The 22,372-nt window shown below is 55.2% G+C and overlaps 2 protein-coding genes across 2 annotated transcripts; both read left to right on the top strand.

The window, feature by feature from the left end:
* The first annotated feature begins 2,577 nt into the window (after positions 1-2,577).
* On the top strand, positions 2,578-16,762 carry HAAO (3-hydroxyanthranilate 3,4-dioxygenase). Its single transcript, XM_037162089.2, has 10 exons — positions 2,578-3,535; positions 6,564-6,642; positions 10,547-10,630; positions 10,919-11,025; positions 13,510-13,599; positions 13,956-13,999; positions 14,288-14,433; positions 15,901-15,969; positions 16,154-16,236; positions 16,343-16,762. Exons 1-10 carry the CDS (start codon positions 3,450-3,452, stop codon positions 16,419-16,421), a joined length of 867 nt encoding a protein of 288 aa, XP_037017984.2. The 5' UTR covers positions 2,578-3,449; the 3' UTR covers positions 16,422-16,762.
* Positions 16,763-19,025: 2,263 nt separating this feature from the next.
* OXER1 (oxoeicosanoid receptor 1) lies at positions 19,026-22,076 on the top strand. Its single transcript, XM_037162079.2, has one exon. The coding sequence runs from the start codon at positions 19,160-19,162 to the stop codon at positions 20,312-20,314; it is 1,155 nt and encodes a 384-aa protein (XP_037017974.2). The 5' UTR covers positions 19,026-19,159; the 3' UTR covers positions 20,315-22,076.
* Positions 22,077-22,372: the final 296 nt, after the last annotated feature.

Below are 22,372 nucleotides of genomic sequence, written 5' to 3'. Positions count from 1 at the left end.
GTGGACTGTGTCACAAAGAATGTCACAAAGAATTATTAAACATTTGAGTGAACCCAATATCATCAAAGAGAGAAAAGCCAGAACCTTTCCCAGACTCCCTTGAGGTTAGGTGAGACCGTTGACTCGGTTTCAGCCAATGGAAAGTGAACAGAAGTGTGTGCACCACTTCTGGCCTGGTCTGGCTTTTAAGCATCTCCACTCTCTCTTTTCCTCTTTCTGCCAGCTTGTCTCCTGGGCCTGGGTACTCCCAGCTTCTTCTGGGAGATCCCAGCCACCTCAGGTGCTGCCCTGTGTCTCTGCTCTAAACTCCCACATCCCATCATAGCTGCCTGGGTTACAGCGGAGGTGCATAGGGGACAATGCTAACCTGCTCCCACTTCGGTGGCCCAACTAGTTACCCTAGCAGTCGTTCCTGGATCTCTTCCCACGTCTTCATCCCCTTCGGGACTGGAGCATCCTAATGGCTGCCCCAGTATCCATAGAAAGACTCACTTCTTGGCTTCTCTAAGTATCGTGGGCTGAGATTTCCTTCAGTCTAATTTTGCCTTCTTTTAGTCACTCCTTGCAAAGTGATGTTAGAAGTGACATGATGGAGGAGATAAGATTCCGTGTCGACTTCTGTCAAATTAGATGCCTACGTGTGCAGGGCAATTCTGCATCCCCACTGCATGACGTAGGAATGAGAAGTGAACTTTCTTTCATGTGTTAAACTACTGAGGTTGCGGTGGACTTTTTTCCTGTTACAGCAGTTGATATTATCTTCACTAACAGAAACTTTACAGTTTCCTTGAAGAAATTAAGGAAGAGTATCACATCCATGAAATGAAGATAGCCAGTCGAAGGAAGGAACCAATTAAAGAATCTGTAAATAAAAATTTGAAACCATGGCCTGGCCAAGAGGCTCAGCTGGGTGAAGTGTTATCCGTACACCAAGAAGCCGGGGGTTCGATTTCTGGTCAGGGCACATACCTACATTGTGGGTTTGATTCCCGGTTGGGGTGTGTACCTGGGGCAACCAATCAATGTTTCCCATGTTGATGTTTCTCTCTCTTTAAAATTAATAAACTCGGCCCTGGCTGGGCAGCTTAGTTGGTTAGAGCATTGTACCAATACACCAAGGTTGTGGGTTCAATCCTCTGTCAGGGCACATACAAGAATCTCTCTCCCTTCTTCCCTAAAATCAATAAATAAAAATTTGGAAAAAAAAAAGTAGTAAACAGCCCTGGCTGGTGTGGCTCAGTGGATTGGGTGCCAGACTGCAAATCAGCGGGTCGCTGGTTCAGTTCCCAGTCTAGGACACATGCCTGGGTTGCGGGTCACATCCCAGTAGGGAGCTCGCAGGAAGCAACTGCACATTGATGTTTCTCACCCTCCTTCTCCCTGCCTTCCCCTCTCTAAAAATAAATAAAATCTAAAATAAGTAACTAAATAAACATATCCTCCAGTGAAGATTAAAAATACCAAACCATTGAAATTTGAAACCCAGGAGATGAGATGAATCTGATTACATCAACTCAATTTGAAAGAAAGGAAGAATTAAAAAACAGTGAGCTGAAAGGTTAGGCAAAAGAATATCCCCAGAACGCAGTCAAACAGTGCCTCAAACCCAAGTTAGGAGGCTTGCCAACTGAGCAGACTCGGTCATTCATTTATGCAGCACAAACCAGAGGGCAGATGTGACGGTGACTATACAGCAAATTATTTAGCTTGTGTTTAGGATTCATCTGGATAAATTCAGACCCCAAACGATTCATGTTATTTGACTAGGTAGATTAAAATACAGAGCGACTATCGTTCTTCCCTTGGTACCACGTAACAGAACGTCTGCTGGTCTGAAATCATTCATTTTTCCTTTGAGTGTGAATTCGTTCATGCCTTTATCCACCCGCCCACCCATTCATCCATTTAACGAATATCCAAACCTAACAAACACACTCTAGATCCCTGGAGTTTCGTGTGTCACTGTTTACATCTCGCTGATTACTTATAAATGAGAAAGATGAAAAACTCTGGTCTGAGTTATTTTGGTGCCAAACAATATTCTAGAAAGAAATGCTCAGCTAAACCGTTTTAAGTAAACAAACTAAAAATTGAAAGGAGGGAGAAAGGAGAAAGGGGGTGGGAGTCTGGAGAGGAAACTGGGGGGTCTGTCCAAGCAGAGTGGTGTGGGAATCTTGTTTCCTGTCCGGGTTTTGATTTGCGGGGGAGAGTTCCGGGTCTGCGGGCGCTGAGAACACCAGCCCACCCACCCCACGCAGCAGGGAGGGGACAAGATGGGCTGGGGGTGGGGGCAGAAGTTGGAGGAGTTTCCAATTTCTTGAGCTCCATAATCTGGATTCCGGTATCCGAGCCTGAGTTTTTTCCTTCTCCCCCGCCTACCAGCTCCCCCCACCCTTCTCCAGCACATGCACGCAATTTTCCCCAAAGCTAGGAGTTAAGAAGAAAGAGGAGCAAGCAGGTGTCGATTGTCTTTCCCCCTCCCCCGCACACCAACCAGCCCTTTTTCTTCACACCCACACACCCGGTGCCCCGTCTTCCTGAGCCCCCAGGGTAAAGAGTTAGCGCCCTCACAGGAGCTGCACATTTAGCACAGGTTTGTCCGCCCTCCCCAGCCCCTGGCCCCGGGGTTCCTGCGGCAAGGACCCCGTGGGCCCGTTCTTCATCTGCGAAGCTCCTCGCTGCATTGTCGTGGGCCTCTGTCCTTAAGCCACGGAAGGAGTTCCGAACAGCTCCAGGCACCTTATCCGTGTCTGCCTCCTCTGGCGAATGTAAGCGAGGGGACCGTGCGCTCCAGCCGAGCCCGGAGGGTAGCTGTCGTGCGCCGGGGACCCTGCAGCACTGCGCCCACTGCGGCTCCTGGCGCCCCTGCCGGACCTGGGGACTCTGGCCTGACTCCGTCCTTGTAACAAGACAGCGGACCACACGAATCGGGCCCGTGGCGGCCGCTGTACAACCCTGGGTGGCTGCGGAGACATTCCCATTTTTCGGACGAGGACACAAGCTTTACTCCAGTGCCAGCACTCTTGGACGCAGAGGCTCAGGGGTTCAAGCTGCCTGCCCCCCACCACAGTATTTCTCTGGGGCCCTCCTGGGGCCCAGGTGGAAAGTCTGGCGACAAAGGACCAGGAAGGTTCTCGATCCAGAGTTCCAGGCCTCTCTCAGGTTCCCAACCCCTGCACGGGTGTGAGGGGCACCTCCCCACGATGTCCAGTGGGGCCAAGCCGGTACCCGGGCATGGGGGTCACGGGGGCAGCAGTACCAGGGCTCTCTGATTGCAGGCTGACAGGGGCAACCGCGCGGGTCCCCAGCCACTGCCCCCACGGTGTCCTGGGGGTTGCCCCGCCCTTTGACCCCCGTGATGCTGATTAACGAGGCAGCCAATAGGTGAGTAGGCGGAACCGCGCCTCTCCGGAGGCCCCCAGAACACAGCTGGGAGCACAGCTCGCCGGATGGCCATGCAGCGTCCCGTGAGAGTGAGGACTTGGGTGGCGGAGAACCGGGCCTCCTTCCTGCCCCCCGTGTGCAACAAGCTCCTGTGAGTCCCAGGCACGCCTCCCTCCTCCTGCCCCCATCCTCACCTCCTCTTCTCTGTCTGCACCCCTCGACCCTCACCCTCCAGCTCCGAGTTCCTTGACCCAGAAGCCAGGGGGCTGCCATCCTCATGACGTCTTCAGGGGAGGAGAGAGGGCTGTTCCGGGTTCCAACGCCCTTGTTTTGTTCCTCTTTCCGGCAACTCTGGTGTGGAGGCTGTGACCTTGACCTCTGAGGACGGCTGGGTGAACTGAGGCTAGGAGAGATGCAGATGGCAGGTGGCAGCCCTTCCCGCCACCCCAAGGCTGAGAGAACGGCTCTCCAACCCCTAGGGACTCTCAGAAGTTTGGCCCCAGAACCGCAGCAGAGCCCGAGTCTGGGGATCACCTAATCATGCACCGGACTCTGTCCAAGAAGCCACCACAGGCTTATCGTGATTTATTGCTTTTCCTCTTCTCCTCTTCCCTGGCAGGCACATACACACTCACACTCATGCTCAGGGATGCACCTATTCTGTCTGTCTGTCTGTCTCTCTGTCTCCCAGCGGACCTGGCCGATCCAGCCAGTCTTTTTCCAGCAGACCTCTCAGGCCCTCCGGTCACTCCCTGCACTCCCCTGGGCTCCTTCCTCCAGGTTCACAGTCCCGCGTTAGTCCACGGAGCCTCTCTAACAAGGTGGCACCTCGAAGCACACAGTTACAGTCCCTAATACTTTGACAAGCCGGGGACTGTGCCAAGCACTCTTACATCATCTCATTTAATTCTCACAGTAGCCCCAGGAGGTGGGATTTTAATAAGTAACTTTCCCAGTAGCACGGGGTTAGGGTGGGACGAGGTCCTCACTCAAGCCCAGGGAAGGGTTTGACTCCATAGTCCGCACCCCCAGTCGCCGTGCACCACCACCGGGGCTAACAGGCAGCATCTACCCAAAGTCCTCGCCTCTTTCCCCACCTCGCCCCTGTCCACAGCCTCATTCCCAGTCCTCTAGTTTCTTCTCCGATGGTGTCTCATACCCACCTGCTCCTCTTCGGCCCCATGGCCAGTCTCTGGTTGCACCCCTGCCACCTCCGGCCTGAGCAGTGGGAGCTGCCCCACCTGCAGGCCTAGCCACCCAGCCCTCCAGCGCTTCCCCAGTATCAGTAGTCACGAAATGCAGCCCTCCCTTCCGTCACTCAGCAGATGTTCACCGAGCACCTGCTACTTGCCAGGCACTGTTCCAGGCACTAGCGATCTAGCAGGAAACCCTTCCTCAGGGAACTGACTTTCCGGTGGGAGGAGGCAGCCAATAAATACAAACGAACGGGGTGGAGGCCCAGGCAGCCCTGCGGGGCCCAGGGCCGGGGAGGGCCGTGCGCCAGCCCCTGGGTTGGCGGGGCCGTGAGGAGGCCCCGTTCCAGGCCCGTTTCCGCTCCTGGTGGTTTTAGTGGTGATCTTTGCATCCCTCGATCTTCTGCTGCATCACCGCCATCTCTGTCTCACTTCACATGGTGCTGTCCTGTTTGTCTGTGTCTAAATCTCCCTTTAAAAAAAAGATTTTATTTATTTTTAGAGCGGAAGGGAGGGAGAGAGGGAGAAACATCAGTGTGGGGTTGCCTCATGAGTGCCCCCTATGTGGGACCTGGTCCACAACCCAGGCATGTGCCCTGGCTGGGAGTTGAACCTGAGACCCTTTCGTTCACAGTCCGGCATGCAATCCACTCAGCCAAACCAGCCAGGGCAGGAGCTCCCTTTTTATGAGGACTCCAGTCATATTGGATTAGATGTCCACCCTACTCCAGTCAGACCTCACAGCAGCTTAACTAAGTACATCAGCAATGACCCTGTACCCAAATTAGGCCACATTCTGAGGTACTGGGGGTTAGAACACCGGTTTGGGAGTTTGAATTCATCCCTATGAATTTGGGGTGGTGGCAGGGATGGGGGAGCCCACATATGAAGCTGCTGGAAGGTTTTGAGCAGAGGAAGGTCATGGTCTGGCTCATGCACTCTGACGGAGGGGCTGAAATAGTTCTTGAGTGGGCTTATTCAAGAACTTTCCATATGTAGCTAGTTCAGTGATTTTTCAACTGCTGTGCCGCAAGAATTTTTACAACGTGCAACACCTGGCTGTTTAGTCAGGGGCACTGACCTCTTTCCCTTAGATTGTCAAATTTTAAAAAAAAGACAACCAACACAACAATAGCCGTCCTGTGTGAATGAATCAAAATTATACCTATTATTTGTTATATCAGCAAAAAATATAATGTATTTTTCATGCGCTGCAGAATTGTAGTGATTAGTTTATGCACATGAGATGAAAAGGGTTAGATCTCATAAAGATGACTAAAAGGAGAAAAACGCCTTCCTAGGCTCTCAGGCACCCCACAGGCCAAGACCGAAGTCCACAGCCAAACCGTTGAGGGCCGGGGTGACTTGTCCCCCATCCTGATCCAGCCTTTCTCCATCGCTCCCCAAGACCACTCCCACACCACCAGGACCCCCAGTGCTTCTGGCCTCAGGACCTCTGCACTGGTCTCTCCACTTCTTAAAGCAGGCGCCTCCCAGCTGTAGCCCAGCAGTTTGGGGGGAACAGAGTCTCATAGTCAGACATCTCTGTGGGGGCAGGAGGTAGACAAAGGCCGTTCTACCTCTACAGGAAGTGGAACCGCCAGCCTGCTCTCCTGTGTTTGGAGATCTGGAGTACAGCCTAGGGATCTGACTGATGAAGAGAGACATTCACCCACCACTGGGTCAGAGCATGCGGGCCACACACACAGAGGAACTAGACAAACACTCACATGCATCCACCAAGACACAGATGCAGAGAGACACAGGCATGCATACAGTCTCAGACACGCACAGACTCTTGGACATGCACGGGTACCCTGGGATGAGAGTGGAGGGGACAGACTTCAAAAACTGACCAGGCAGGTTGCAGAAACAGCCCCGTTGCCTCTCCCAGGTGTGCCCAGGCTCCCTCCAGGCCCCCCCACAGGCTGCTGCTGTTTTCTCCCATGAGCTGGTTCAGCGCCTCTCCCCTTTCCTCCATTGCAGGCATCAGGAGCAGCTCAAAGTCATGTTCATTGGGGGCCCCAACAACAGGAAGGACTACCACATCGAGGAGGGCGAGGAGGTAGGCATGCGGACTGCCCCTCCCCTGATGCAGCCCTGGGGCAGGGGGACACTCCCCGGCCAGGACCAGGAGGGCCTGTGGACAGGAGACATGGCTGATGAGTGAAGGGCACTCCACCAAGGTCACAGGCAGTAGCGTTGCCTGCGTGGGGTGGACGCCCAGTGGCACCTCTGACAGCTCCATCCTCAAAGAGCCCGCCTCTGCGAGCAGGAGAGGCTCTGGCTGTTGGCATCACCCCTGGACATAGGTGCTGTCCCTACTCCAGGTGGGAGGCCCTGGCCCCCTCCCTCCAAACCCAAACATGCAAGATTGGCATCCAAGGAAAACCAGACACTGAGAGGGACCTGGGTGCTCCATTCTGGTCCCAGGAACCAAGTTGTCCAGGAAGGGCTGGGGCTGGGAGGCCGCTCCTTATCTAGAGGGCACAAGACACATTAGCCACTAGTAGCTCCTGGGCATCGGGGGTGAGCCAGTTGGGAGAGAATATTTGTAATTTGCACTGAACACCCTTTTGAACTTTGAAAGGGTCTGTGTTGGTCTGTGTTTCTGTGCTACCCTCACCAAAGTAAATAACCAAGAGTGAAATAGAGGAAAAGATGGGCTGTCTTAAGAAGGGGCACAGATGGGTTCCCAGCTATCAGAATCTGGTGGCAAAGGATCAGTATGGTCCCCCTGCCTCTCGTCCCGGGGGCCTGGCCCTGGGGTTCGAGGTCCAGAGTCCAGCTTAGTCACCAGCCTTTACCCCCACAGCTGGCAACTCAGCCACAGCCGGGGCCTGGGCACACCGGAGAATCACTCACTTCACAAATATTCACTGAGCTCCTGCTATGTGGGGGGCAGTGGGGCCGAGGGTCCGGGGCCGCAGGCAGCAGCAGCCTCCACGGGGCAGAGCGGAGCTGGCCGACCCCTCACCTCTCACATTTCCTGGGCCCACACCTCCCTGGCCAACCCCTCTTATACCACACCCCCTGGAGACCACTTTCCTTTGAAGAAAAAACCAGCAGAGAAATCCAAAACTGCGGAGAAAAGGCAGGATTGGGTTGGGAGCTACCACGATGGGGGGAAGAGGCCAGTTGCTGGGTCTCCCCTGCCCACCTCGGTTGGACTCTGACCCCCACATCTTGTCTTCCAGAGGCTTCCACTCAGTCAGCCCTGGGCTCAGTGCCCACCTCTCCGTCTCCTTCCCTTTTTGCCCCCTACTACCTCTTTACCACCCCCCCACCTCGGCGTCTCCCCAAGCCCCTCTGTTGGATGGGTATCTACTTAGGGACCCGGGCCAAGCCCTGACTTAGCTGGGTGGCTGACAGATAAGGAGGACTGGCCTGAGCAGCTGTCCCCATGCAGGTGGCCTGGGAGAATTTGGCTAGAGGTGGGTTTGCGAGGGCTTGGTCCCAGCCTGAGGTGGAGGAGAGTTCCAGGCAAAGGCCCTGGGAGGGTCAGCACCCTCCGTGTTCCTGCCTGTCCTCACCTGGGGGAGTCTGTGGGGACTGCAGGCTGCGCCGCAGGAGCCACCAACCCCAGGGCCCAGACTCCACCCCTCGGTGAGAGAAGGGGGTCACTGAGCCAAACTCGCCTCCTCGCGGTGCTCAGGCCTCAGCCACAGCCCTTCCGGTGCTGCAGCTCACCCACCAGGCACGATCCACTTACCCTGGTCCTTCCCTTCGAGGTGCAGGTGCCAACCAGGGTGGGAGTCTGACTCCCCCTAACCACGTGATCTTGGACAGGTCATATTGAGTCGCCTCTCTGTTTCCTTACGGCACATGGGGACACTGCCCCTGCCTGGTGGAGAGGTTCAATGTACTCAGAGTGCAGGCACAGAGCCCGGGGTACAGAAAGTACTTAATATGTATTGGTTCTCTGCACCCCCAGCCCCTCTCCTGCCTGTTCTGCCTGGAAGGCCTTTCCAGGCACCAGAGCTTGGATTCAATTTAATATCTGCCCACAGGGACAGTTAATCTTCTAGCCAGCACCAGGCCCCCAACATTATTTACTTCCAAACTGTGAGCATAATTCCTTTTGGATTGCCCAAGGCTGTTCGGGATCTTCTGTTCTGGATCTGCACCTCTGCTCCCGGCCAGGCATGTCCCTCATCACGAGGAAGGCTTCTGGGCAGAGACAGACTGAGAAGAATCCCACCCCTTTGCTATGGTCTTGTTCGATGGCTACTAACAACCTTTTACCTGCCTGCACAGGGTTGGAATCTGACCCAGACACCACTCCAGCCCCTACCCCCACCCCAGGTTTCCCGATATTTGCAGGGCCTGAGGGCTCTGGCCCCTCCCTAGGCTCTCTGGGCTCTTCCTTCCCCTCCCCCTCCTGTGAAAGAACCCCAGCCCCACCCCCACAGGCGCTTCCCCTGAGCTGGCCCGTGATGGGGTGGGGCTGCAGAATTAGGGCCTGGGAGGTTTGGTTGTTTTTTAAAATTGTTTTAAATAACTTACATGGGTTATTTTTAATAATAAAAGTAAATATTGTTTATTGTAAAAAAACATGTGAAATATAGAAAAACAAATGTATACCTTATTCATAATCCTACCACTCAGGGAATCAGACCACCATGGACACCGCTTGCGTTTACACGTGCTTGGTTACGTAATTGGAATCCTGCTGGGTGCGATTTTGGATCTTATTTTAACATGATAGTGATAACTTCAGCGTTTTCTACTTTGCCGCCTTATTAACGGTTATTCAAAAGTAGTTTTTAATGGCGTGCCATGTTTTGACTCTATCCTAGAATAGTGACATTTCCCCTATTATTACTATCAGCACTATTTTCTTACTCCCGCCATCACTGATACATTGTGAGCAGCACCCCAGGCACACTGCACAGCAACTTTCTGAGTGGACGCTGTCATTTTATGGATGAGGAAACAGAGGCACAGAAAGGCTGACAGAACTGACCCCGGGCAGACAGTGACCTGGCTGAGCCGAGAGCCAGGCGAGGCTGGCGTCTGTGCTTTTAACCACATGTGCGGCGATGACACAGCTTTACATGTATGACGTGTGCCGGGTGCATTCCTGACTCACTACAGCACCTGCCTGGAGAGGGCCTCACTGGCTCACCAGCATGAGGCGGCCACTGTCCTGGTCTGTCCTGGACTTTGTTGGTGTCAGCACTGAAGGCCCTACATCCACAGACACCCCTCTGGCCACCCTGGGCGGCGTGGGCTGTGGAGGCTCTTGCTGCCCGTTGCCCAGTGTCCCCCAGAGGGTTGTGTTGGTGTGTCCCTCACGGCAGACTGGCCACATTCCTCTGGTTTCCCCGAGCTCAGCTTGATTTCTCTTAGTAGATGCTGGGACAAGGACCTCTATCACTTCTAACCCCTTACATGATCATAGTAATTATTATTAATAACACCCCTTCAACTATGTGGCTGGGGCATTTGACACCCGTGCAATGTATGACTGGTGGGGAGAAAAATGTGTCTGCCTCCCGCTCTCAGCTCCAAGGGGTGATCTCAGCCAACACATTTATTGTGTACTTAGGATGGAATAGGGAAAAATGCTGGAGCCCCACCCGGGGGAGCTAGCAGGGGGCGAGACCTGCCGTCCCCCACAACCCCGACCCAACCCAGCTTCCAGCAGGGAGCCCACCCTTTACACGGCAGCCTCCTGAAAGATCTGGACGGGCACGGCCGCCTGCCCCCAAGCCACACACCGACTGTTGTGTCCTGGGTACTTCGGTCATCACTTGCACGTCAAGATGTGATCCTTGTGTGTCACTGGCACTTCTGTCTGTGGCACACGTCACGGGGAGCCTGGGGCCTCAGGGCAGCAATGACAGAGCTGCTCATAAACTCCGAGGGCTTCAAGAACTTCCTTGGGTTTCCTCATTGGAAACCAGGCTGAGGACCTAGAAGGAGTGAGGAGGGTCTGAACGCCTGTCTGCTGCCCGGTCCTACAGGTGTTTTACCAGCTGGAGGGCGACATGGTTCTCCGGGTCGTGGAGCGAGGGAAACACCGGGATGTGGTCATTCGGCAGGGAGAGGTGAGGCGGGCCCGGGGGACGGGAGGTGAAGGGCCACCAGAACCGAACTGACCGAGACCACTCATCCTGGCTTAGGTCAGGATCTTGTTCTCCCCCCTTCTTCTGCCCTGCTGCCCACCTGCCCACCTGCCCCTGCCCCATCCTCAGCACCACTGACATTTTCTCGGCTCTCTGGTAGAGCTGGGCTGGGCTGGATCCTGCGGGTCGGCTGGGAGGCCAGGACACTATAGGCCTGAGGTCTCCGTGCGAGATCGCAGTCTTGCCGACACCTTGTCCCCACCACTGCAGATATTCCTCCTGCCCGCTGGGATCCCCCACTCTCCGCAGAGGTTTGCCAACACTGTGGGGCTGGTGATTGAGCGGAGGCGGCTGAAAACCGAGCTAGATGGGCTCCGGTAAGTGGGACGGTGGGGCAGAGACCGGTGGGGGATGGGGTGGGAGGTATAGGCAAGTAGCCAAGGAAGTGATCTGAGACAGATCCAAAAAAGCACTTCCTAGCCATTGAGCAAGAATGGGGAGGCAGCGGGGATCCCGTATTTGCCAGTTGATGGGGAGAGGTTAGGGTGGGTGGTGGGGTGGGTTTGATGGTGGAGGAAGTAGGATGTTCTCGGTGACCCTCTGGTTGCCCATTCAGCCTGCAGACCGCTAGCTGGGACCAGAGCCTGTGCTTTTTGCACTGAGGTCTGCTCGGGGGTTGGGAGGGGTGCGGACGCCAAAGGCCGACCCAGGTGGCCCAGGGCAGCCGGAACACTGCTGCTCCTCCAGCCTCCGACCGCCCCCCCCCCCGCCCGTTTATTTGGTCTCCTCCAGGGTGCTCCCCACTGGCTTCCCTGCCTGACTCATTCCATAGCCAGCGCTGGCATTGAATCGCACTTGCTCTGGCCCGGCACCAGCCCAAGCTCTTTACGTGCACTTTTATGCAGTTAATCCTCACAGTGATCCTATAGGACAGGTACCGTTGTCATCTGTACTTTACAGGTGAAGAGACTGGGCACGGGGAAGTCGGATTTGCCAGAAAATGGCTGAGCCGGCATGACACATACAAAGGAAGGGCCAGGACAGGCGGGATGGGAGCGGGAGTCACCCCCAGAGAGGGGCCCAGCACCCCTCGCTGGGGGCTGTTTCCAGACCTGACTTCCGGTTTGGTTCCCATCAGTCACCCAGTTACTATGGTCCGACAGGGTGGGGGGCCGCCTGTGGCTCAGGGGGACACAGGTTTTTACAAAAGCTGAACTACTTTTTGTATGTTTTGCTAAGAAAATAAAAAATTCCCAAGTTACTGACAGCTGTTATAACAAACATTTTTTAATGCTTTCCTTTTTTCTAGTTATCAAAGTCATACACATTCATTCTTGAAATCTGGAAAAGTATGAGAAAGCATGAACAAAATTAAAATTACCTGTCAGGAGAAGGGTGAATGTTAGGTTATGTGAATGTTATTTCAAAAAGAAAATTCAAAACTCAACACACAAAAAACCCCCAAAACCAACCAACCAACTCCCCGCCCACAAACAATAATAAAGAGAAAAGAAAAACTATTGCCATCCCTCCAATTAAATCTACCAAAGCGCTTCAACTTCCCTGTTCCCTTTCCCTATGAGTATCTGCACCTTCCCCCATTACAGTCTTAATTCAAGCATGGGTTTGAGTTTCGCCTTTTTTTACATTAAAAAAAAGTCATGCGTATTTCTTATAATATTAAATTCCTTTTTAAAATCACCATGTTAATGACTGCCTGCTAATCTGCTGCGTAATAGTCTGTTGTAAAAGCAGATGCCTGGCCTTAAACTCTAAGAGAAAACTTTCCCATGGGGCTTTATTTGGGGAGTCTTTAGTGATGGAGAGGACGGTTTCCTCAATAACATTTTTATAGCAAATGCAATAACAGATTTCATCTGGCTGCTCTGACCTTTAATAAAAGCCAGGGACTCAACATTAAAATTCCACTCTGAAGACAATTTCTGGAGGACATCACGGCCCAGTTAGGAGACTCTGTGGCGGCCAGCTCCTAGAGTAAAACAAAGGGTGCTGGGTGGGGTGAGGCATTGTGTCCATGAGCAGGACCACTTCTCTTTTTGGAGAGCAGCTGAAGGGCATGCAGAGCTGGCCAGGTCCTGGGGGCTGAGCCTGGGGACTCGGCATTCAGTGATAGACGTGCTGCACACACAGGACCAAGGGACAGCCCTGGTCTGCTGATTGCTCCGTCCACCCCACTCCCCAAGCCAGGCTGGGGGCTTGGGTGGGCCTCGGGGAGTGCACTGGAGGCCACGTGTACGTGCATACTGACCTTCCTCCTGAGAAGAAGCCTAGCGCTTTGCTTCAGTCGTTGAAAGCATCCATGACCCTGAAAGGGGAAGGCTCTCTCATTGTGGGGGCATCTTCCACCTGTTGGTCCCTGAGAGTTCCATGCACTCTGACCTTGAGCGCCAGCAGGCAGATGGAGCATCCAGTCACAGGCCCTGCATTCAGGGTCAGCCCCAACTTCTGTTTCAGACAAGTCAAGATACTTCTCATGATGCTCTCTATGGCTCTAAGATGGTCTCTAGTCTATCCTGCTTTTGCCTCTTACAGGCTGTAAATCCCTGTCAAACTGCCCCAGCTTCTCTGAGCCTCAGAGCCCTATCCACTTTGAAAATTATCAACCTTTAGGAACCAGGAAAAGCTTGCAAATGGGGTGGTTAATTGCCTTCTCACTTTGAGGGTGCACACTGCTTCTGGTAGAGCCAGGCGTGGCCACTAGGTTGCGCTAACAGGGTGAAGTGGGCAACCGGCTCTGCTGGGCCTGCAACCCAGAGATCAACAGGCAGAGCTGGGCGGGAGGGAGGCTTCCCTGAGGCTGGCCAGATGGGACGCTGGTTACCCATCCTTTACTTCGGCAGGTACTACATAGGAGACACCACGGATGTCCTGTTTGAGAAGTGGTTCTACTGCAGGGACCTCGGCACCCAGCTGGCCCCCATCATCCAGGAGTGAGGCCCATCCCAGCCTGCCCCTCATTCTCCTGAGGCCCCAGCTCTGGCTGGACAGCAGACAGATACACCTGGGAAGGGTTCCCGCAGCCTGTGCCAGCCCGGAGTCATTGTACCTGGGATTTAGGGAGAAAGATTACCTCTCCCAGGGTGGGAAGGCCAAGCTGGAAAACCCCCTGGAGAGCGAAGGAGGCTACTCCATGGGTCTGGGAGTGGGCAGATGGCAGATATGAGTCATATGAGGGCCCCACGAGTATGTTTGGGCTCCAGCACCTCAGAGCATGCCTGTGTCTGCCTCACCGACCTCTCAGTGGGGAACGCTGGCCCCTCCTCCCCTTCCCCCCATGTCCCTGCAGGTTCTTCAGCTCTGAGCAGCACAGAACAGGAAAGCCCAACCCTGGTGAGGCCACCGCAACCGCCTCCCTCCCTCCCTCCCTCCCTCCCTCCTTTCCCAGGGTAGAATGGGTCTTGGCCTAGGGTACTAGGGAGTCCCTTTTTGAGTACTCTGCCCAGTACTCAAGGTATGGGAAGATGGCACCTAATAGTACCCCCATATGGCTGCTGGGTCCTTGACTTTGGTCTAGAGCCCATTCCTGCAACTGAGAGCTGGGTCCCCTGGGAACTGGGTCTGCTGGGACTGGGAGGGCTGGACCAGAGGACACTGACCACAGCTGGACCATGAGTGCAGACCAGCTGCTCAAGGAAACGCCGTTTCTGCTGAGCACACGATCCGTCATGGAGCCCACGTCCCTGGAGGCCTGGTTGGATACCCACCGCAGGGAGCTACAGGGGAGCACACCCCTCAGTCTCTTTGGGGACACCTATGAGACTCAGGTAATGCAGCCCTGGACGTCCACCCAGCAGCCCAGGGAAATGGGAACTACACATACACTTAAGAAGTTGTAGACATAGGCATAGGCCTTCCTGGTTTTTCCCTGACTCAAAACAGGCTTTACGTGGGTGGTCCTGAGCAGTCTTCCCTTGCCTTCAGAGTAGGGGGCCATCCCACCCAGGAAACCTACTCTGATAGGTTTCTGGGGCCTGGGGTCTTCCCCTGCTAGGGATTCCTGAGCCTTTGCCCAGCACAGCCTTGGGAGCTGGAAGGGAGAGAGGTGTTTGCTGGTGAGGGTTGGGTGGAAAGGTACAGATACTCAAACGGAGCTGGCCTCCTTTTATTCAACACTTACTAAGTGTCTACTATATTTCCGGGAAAGTGAGATAGAATCACTGCAGCAGAGAGTGTATGGTCTGGTAAATGGACAAGTTAATCAACAATCGCCACAATCGTGATACAATATATTTGGTAGAGGAGCTTTAGGAAGAAGCCACAGGAAGATAAAGGAGGAACCCACACTGGGAGAGAGGTTAGGAAAGGCTTCCTGGAGGCTGTGATGTGTAAGGTACATTTTAAAGTGAATGTAGGCGTTTGCAAAAGAAAGGGAGGTAGCAAAAGCATTCTGGGGAAGGGAGAAGCAGTGAGCAAAGTCCTGAAAGCTTGGATCAGGCTGGCCCTGCAAAGTAGCTAAGGTAGGCAAAAGCCACGGCGGGGGAGTGGGAGCAGCCTGAGCAGCAGGCAGTGCCCAGTCCTGGTGGGTCTCCTGAGGCAGACAAGGTCCAAGGACTTGTCCTGGAGACACCAGAGCTTCACCCAAGCATTGAAGCAGGGGGAGGATGAAGCCGGATGGGAGGGCAAGTGTGGGGGCAGGAAGACCTGCTGGAAGGCTCATGCTCGCCTGTGCTTTACAGCGTGCAAACAACACGTCCTCGCTGTGTGAATCAGACAGCCCCGTGAGGGTCGCTCACTGGGTACAGACTTTCCCTGGAGGCCTGAGCTTAGCATGGCTCTGAAAGCAGGCGCACACCGCAAAGCCTGTCACGGCAATGTCATTCAGCGCCACGCTGGCCTCAGGGCCTTGCCTTCCACCTCGTTCTCACCCCTACTCCTACCTGCTTCAGCTTATGCCAACAAATACCCACTGAGTGCCCCGAGGGTGTCCCTGGCAGGTGTGCCTTCCTGTGGGTCAGTGACAGTTATGGCATGCCACAGAGGGACCAGGCGTGTGTGTGCGTGTGTGTGGAGGGCTGGCGTGTGTGATCCCGAATGGCCGGTGGGCAGCACCCATCGTGATGGAGGCAGCAGGGAGGCCTGCAGCCTGGGCAGCCTTTGCGTCACACCGAGAGACACGGCTGTATTGCAGGCCCCGCCCCTGCCCCACACTGGTCTGTGTCTGGGGGCCAGGTTTAAGGCCATCTCCTTTGGGGGCAGGAAGCACCAAAAAGATCTGTGTCACTTCCTCTCAGGTGATCATCTATGGACAAGGCAGCAGCAAAGGCCCTAGACAGGATGTGGACATGTGGCTGTGGCAGCTGGCAAGTGGGGTCCGCAGGAGAGGGTGGCACAGGCTCCTGCCCTTGGGGACCAGGCTGCTCCTGGGCCTGGTGCTCCCTACTCCAGACCAGCTCCCGGGGCCTCCTGCCAAGGCTGACTCAGGACTCCCGGACTGGCACTGAGGCCTGATAGCCCCCCTTCAATTCTCCGGCCCTTCTCCTCCAGGAGGGCTCCTCCACAGTGACCGTGGGGGGACAGCGCCTGAGCCTCGCCCCTGATGCAAGCCTCCTGGTGCCCGCCGGGACTGAGTGAGTCCACGAGGAGGACTTGTCCTCAGCTGTGGGACTGCTCTCCTCTCCCTGGGACCCTTAGGGTCCGGCCTTGCCTGACCGCTGCCCACCCGTGTCTCCACAGGTGTGCCTGGGAGCGAGGGCAAGGCTCCGTGGCCCTGGCTGTGACCCAGGACCCCGCCCGCAAGAAGCCCCTGGGGTGACTGTCTCAAAGCAGCCACAGCGCCACCCCTGCCGAACGACTGCTTTCCCAGCCCCCCATGCTCCTCCGTGTACTGCTGCTGAGTGACTGAGCGCCCCTGCGGAGCTCTGGATGTCATTGTCATCTACTCTCCTCCGTCCCCCGTCCCCTGTCGCCAGGCTCCAGCGGGGCCAGTTGCTCCCCTTCTCCTCTAACAACTCTCAGCCCTCTGCCCTGAATGGTTCCACCAGGTGGTCTGTCCCTGAGGCGGGGCTGCCTGTTCATCCCACTGTCCCCACAGGCTCAGTCCAGCACTTGTCTGCCACCAAGAAGGCCCTCAATAAAGGCTTCCTGGTGGATGGGCACCGTGGTTCTGTGAGGACACAGGCTGTGGTCAACAGCTGACCCTGTTACCTGGGCTGGGAGGGTCTATTGGTGGTGTCCCTGCTTGCTGAGGGGCTGTCGTCACTGGGCATGTGGCCCGACCCACACCACATGGACGTCCTGGGGGCGCGGCTGACGTGGTCTCTGCCTCTTTCCCATGTATTCTTTTTGCAGAATTTTTAAAAATAGCATCTGTTAGGTTTTTCCCCCCAACAGCAGGGGTGATTTCCACTAATTAAATCAGTAGAAAACACAGAAATACATAAAAACCCCAAAGCCTCTGGCCAGAGTTAAGCAGTGTTAACACACCAAGGTCATGAGGGGCCCTGAGAGGATTCAAACTGTGTGAGGAGGCTGGCCGTGGGAGGGGTGTCTGGCCGCCCCCCCCAAGTTCGCGCTGCGGCGTGATGCACCCCATCCTCACGCTCAGAGGGCTCCTGGGCAAGGTCTGGGCCCCGAGTGCCAGAAGCCCCAGAAGCAGCAGTGGATGGACATGAGACACGAAACCTGTCGTGGGATTCTGGGACTTTAATGAGCAGATGATGAGGGGCCAGCGGGGGTGGCTGAAGCTGAATGTAGACAGAACAGGTTTCTGGTTACACCTACAGGCAAGTCAACATTTCCTCTGAAAAACTTGGGTCCTGAACCCTGCCTCCACCGTGGCCCAGCGGCTCACTGCCTTGATACGCTCCACTGAAGAGCAGAGCGGAGCCTGGCTTTGCAGAAGAGGCTTCTGGCCCTGAGGGATGTCTACTTCACGCACCTCTCTCCTCCTAAGGGCTTTCCTCTCCTGAATGCAAAGAAAAAACACCGCCAGCCTCCCCCAAACTTGCAAACAGTCCAGGGCAGTGAGGGCAGAGGCCTGGTGTGCGCTGGGGCTGCAGCCACGTGCGGGCCCATGCGGAAGCTGAGATGACACGGCAGTGCCCCGGAGGGGGCCCCGGCAGGGTTCAGGTGGCCACAGGAAGAAGGAGTTTGTCCCTAGTGCCTAACCCAAGACAGAAAATAATAAAAATGAGACCTTCTGTTTCCCTGAAACACCAGTTCTGTGCCAGAGAATTCCCCAGAAGTTTTTACATACATTATCTTACTTAATCCTCACAACTCTCCAGCAAATGGGTGGCACCCCACTTTAAAGAAAGCAGGCAGCTCTCTTGGACACAGGCAGCTCTCTGTCCAACCAAGGCCTGTCTGCATTCAAAGCTCAGGCTAGGGGTCTCACCACCCTGCAGCCTGTAGTTGCAGCCTGTTTGCCCTCAGCCTTGGCCAGACAGGGACCCAGGGCAGGGGCATCTGAGGGAGAGGAGTCAGTGGCCACTGTGCCTGAAACCCAGAGGCCCAGGCAGAGCGGGCAGCACATGGCACACCACTGCCCACAGGTAGTTGCAAAGGTGGGTGTCGGGTCCCGGAACCACGGCCTTCCTTGGTGCTGTCCCAGGTCATCGGGAGCCGCAGGCCCTCGTCTCTGCCCTCAGGCTGGGCCACAAGGCCGCAGGAGAACACCACGCAGCAGGAGAGCAGGACTTGTCCCGGTCCGAAGCTAGCCCCGGCCTCCCACTCCCCTCTCTTCAGTGAATGCTGGGTGGAGGTGGAGGGCAGTAGACAGTGGACACGGAAACTACAGGATTCTCAGCATTGTTCCATTCTGGGGAGAAGCCCCCAAGTCCCCAGATCATGGCAGTAGAAATCGGCAAGGGAGCCCTCTCTCTGTGGGATGTGTTTCATCGTGTACATGGACTTGAGACCATCACAGACTTTGGAACCATCAGGAGTCTGGGCCTAACAACAGCAGCTGGCAGAACACAAACTGGCTGACCCCACAGGCCATGCACACGGTTGGGCATAGACTGTACTGCCCACTCCCTTCTCCCAGAACACAGTCCTGCTGAACCCCAGTCCCTGCTGCCACAGCAGGGCAGGGCAGGGTGGCGGCCGCCCAGCCTGCACATATGATCGAGGGCCGGGGTTGGCCGGGGTTCCTTCTTCAGCAAGATGTCCGACCCCTCGGAGCTGTGTACACTCTCCCCCAGCTCACCCCAGGAGGGCCCGCCTCCTGCCTCAGGCTCTCTCTGGGCCTCCACCTCATCCCTGCTGAGCTCTGCTTCCTCCTCTTTCCCAGGGGGAGGGAGGGGGAACAGATGCCTCCCTCCAGTGTGGGATCAGAGACCTGGAGGCCGAGTCATTGCCCAGCGTGGGTAGGGGAGGGAGGGAGGGCAGGCTGCAAGGTTCCCTTCTGCTAGCAAACAGGAACACTGGCTGTTTCTCAGTGGCTTCCAGGACGCTGAGTCACTGCGGTAGCCAGCAGACAGACAGCACTCGCCCCTCAGCACTCACACAGCAGGAGAAAGACTGCAAACTTCTCTGGGTCCACAGCCCATGCCGCACATGGAATTTCATAACCAGAGCACTCCCTCTGCCCTTCCTGCCCTTCCTTCTCTCTCTCCCTCCGCTCTCCCTTCCTCCCTCCCTCCCTCCCCCTTCTCCTCTCCTCTGGCCCTCAGCACTGCACTGAGGTCTCCGGCCCCCTGCCTCCCAGCCTCTTCCCCCAGGGTGTCTGCATTCCTGGCGCCAGTCCTGGCTGTGGAGTGTATCCTGGGCCTGGTGGGGAACAGCTTGGCCTTCTTCATCTTCTGCATCCGCACGCGGCCCTGGTCGTCCAACGTGGTGTTCCTGGTCAGCCTGGTCTTCGCTGACTTTCTCCTGATCGCCAACCTGCCCCTCCGCGTGGACTACTACCTACGCCGCGAGACCTGGCCCTTAGGGGACGCCACCTGCCGGGCCAGCCTCTTCATGCTGTCCACCAACCGCACGGCCAGCGTGGTCTTCCTCACGGCCATCGCGCTCAACCGCTACCTGAAGGTGGTGTGGCCCCACCACGCGCTGAGCCGGGCCTCGGTGAGGGCAGCCGCCTGGGTGGCCGGGGGTCTCTGGGGGTGCATCCTGCTCCTCAATGGGCACGTGTTCCTGATCACCTTTCCCAGCCAGACCTGCATCAGTTACCAGCTGGGCATGCACCCCTCGGCCTCGAGGAGTGCGATGACCCTCCACTGGCACCATGCGCTGTACTTTCTAGAGTTCTTCCTGCCGCTGGCGCTCATCCTCTTCGCCGTTGTGAGCATCAGGCAGACCATCCAGCGCCGTGGCCTGGGCGGGCAGGCGGGCCTCCGGAGGGCCAGGTGCGTGCTGACGGCTGTGGTGGCCGTCTACACAATCTGCTTCTTGCCCAGCATCGTCTTTGGCGTGGCATCCATCGTGGCCTTCCGCCTGCATGCCTGCCCCACCCTGGACATCTGCTCTCAGCTCTTCCACAGCTCCCTGGCCTTCACCTACCTCAACAGTGTCCTGGACCCCGTACTCTACTGCTTCTCCAGCCCCCACTTCCTCCGCCACTGCCGGACCCTGCTGGGCCTCAGCCAGGGCTCGCAGAGCCCAGACAGCGATGAGAACTCCTGCCAGCCCCCTGGCCGCCTCCAGGAGGCCTCTGGGAAGGCAGAGACTGTAGGGACGCTACAGGTGGAGGGCTCACTGTAGGCTTTGCTGGAGTAAGGGAGTCTCCTCCTGGGCCTGGGGTCTGCAGGGCACTCCGGCATGCAGGGAAGGGTCACTCCTGGACTGTTGTCGGCACAGGGGCCTCAGCCAACTGCACAGGAGCCAGGTGGGTGGCAGGGAGGGACAGAGTGTTGGCCTCATGGAAGTGTGTCCCCTGGTGTCACCCCCAGAGTGCAGGAGAGTCTGATGGAGATAGGCAGGGGTGTAGGGGCTGCAGCTCAGACAGGGGGCTCCACAGCTGCCTGTTCCTGCCTGGTGAGCTCATTACTGTGAGAGCAGGAGTCTTGCTTCAGAAATTGGACAGCTGCATGTTCGGGGATCCCCAGCTCGTCCTTTCAATACTAGTAAACTTCCTTTGAAAATGCAAGCCTATCTTGGCTGTCCCTTCTCTTTAAATTGTATTTTATTGATTATGCTACGACAGTTGTCCCAATTTCCCCCCCTTTGCCTCCCTCCACCCAGCACCCCCCACTCCCTCAGGCCATCCCCACACCATTGTTCATGTCCATGCGTCATGTGCATAAATTCTGTGGCTACTCCATTTCACATCCCATGGCCATTCTGTGACCACCTGTTTGTACTTCTTGGTCCCCTCACCTCTTCACCCATTCCCCCAGAGCCCCCTCCCATCTGGCAACCATAAAAACATTCTCTGTATCCATGATTCTGTTCTTCTTAGTTTGTTTTTTAGATTCAATTGTTGATAGATACACATTTATTGCCATTTTATTTTTCATAGTTTTGATCTTTTTCTTTAAAAAATCCCCTTAACATTTCATATAATAATGGCTTGGTGATGATGAACTACTTTAGCTTTTTCTTGTCTGGGATGCTCTTTATCTGCCATTCAATTCTAAATGATAACCTTGCTGGGTAGAGCAATCTTGGTTGTAGGGCCCTGCTTTTCAAGACTTTGACTATTTCTTGCCAGTCCCCTCTAGCCTGCAAAGTTTCTTTTGAGAAAGCAGCTGACAGCCTTATGGGAACTCCCCTGTAGGTAACCGCTTTTCTCTTGCTGTTTTTAAGGTTCTTTCTTTATCTTTATCCTTTGGCATTTTAATTATGATGTACCTTGCTGTGGTCCTCTTTACATCTGTCTTGTTTGGGGTTCTCTGTGCTTCCTGGACTTGTGTGTCTATTGCCTTCACCAAATTAGGGACATTTTCTTAATTACTTCTTTATTTTTTATTGTGCTCATTGGTTGTTTTTTGCTTCCTTATGTTTCAAATCATTGATTTGATTCTCAGCTTCATCTACTCTCCTGTTGTTTCCCTGTAATTGTTCTTTATTTCAATTAGTGTATCCTTCATTTCTGACGGTATCTTTTCTAGGCTGTTGAGGTCCTCACTAGGTTCCTCGAGCATCCTTATAACCGGTGTTTTGAGCTCTGCATCCGATAGATTGCTTATCTCCATTTTCTTTCGTTCTTTTCCTGGTGTTTTGATTTGTTCTTTCATTTGGGCCATGTTTCTTTGTTTCCTCATTTTGGCAGCCTCCCTGTGTTTGTTCCTATGTATTAGGTAGAGCTGCTTTGACTCCATTTCTTGATAGTGTGGCCTAATGTAATTGATGTCCTGTAGGGTCCAGTGTATAGCCTCCTCTATCACCCAAGCTGGGTACTCGAGGTGTGCCCTTCATGTGGGCTGAATATACCCTCCTCTTGTCGTTGAGCCATGATTGTTGTTGACAGGTCAATGGGAGGGGTTCACCCAGGCCAGTCAGCTGCAAGGACCGGCTGTGACCACTGACCACCACCTTCTGCCCCTCATGGAGGACCAGCTGTGCAGGGTTAGGATAGAGGTGCTCTGACATGGTCTGTAGGTGTGCACTGTGTGCGCAGGCCCTGGGGTTTCCTGGATAGTGCAGGCCAAGGTCAGCCCCCATCTGTGTTCTGCCTGCGGCCCCCTGTATGAGCTATAAAGCAGTCTGAGATGGCTGCCACTTGTGCTGGGCTTGGAGATTCCCAGGTGAAGCTAAGCTGTGAATCTAGATTGGCTGCTCCTAGTGCTGGGCCTGGGGCCAGTTAGCAAGAGGTCCTGG

This window comes from Artibeus jamaicensis, unplaced genomic scaffold (assembly GCF_021234435.1).
Source record: "Artibeus jamaicensis isolate MK-2021 breed Jamaican fruit bat unplaced genomic scaffold, CSHL_Jam_final contig_465, whole genome shotgun sequence".
Taxonomy (NCBI): domain Eukaryota; kingdom Metazoa; phylum Chordata; class Mammalia; order Chiroptera; family Phyllostomidae; genus Artibeus; species Artibeus jamaicensis.
Note: the sequence above shows the minus strand (reverse complement) of the source record. Positions and strands in the feature narration are given on the sequence as shown.

Bases quoted from the DNA above. Each gene is read 5' to 3' on its own strand.
- HAAO (XM_037162089.2), top strand. From the start codon at position 3,450: ATGGCCATGCAGCGTCCCGTGAGAGTGAGGACTTGGGTGGCGGAGAAC. The intron at 14,000-14,287 runs GTGAGGCCACCG...CCATGAGTGCAG, and splicing joins AACAGGAAAGCCCAACCCTG to ACCAGCTGCTCAAGGAAACG. The intron at 14,434-15,900 runs GTAATGCAGCCC...ACTTCCTCTCAG, and splicing joins GGGACACCTATGAGACTCAG to GTGATCATCTATGGACAAGG.
- OXER1 (XM_037162079.2), top strand. From the start codon at position 19,160: ATGCCGCACATGGAATTTCATAACCAGAGCACTCCCTCTGCCCTTCCT.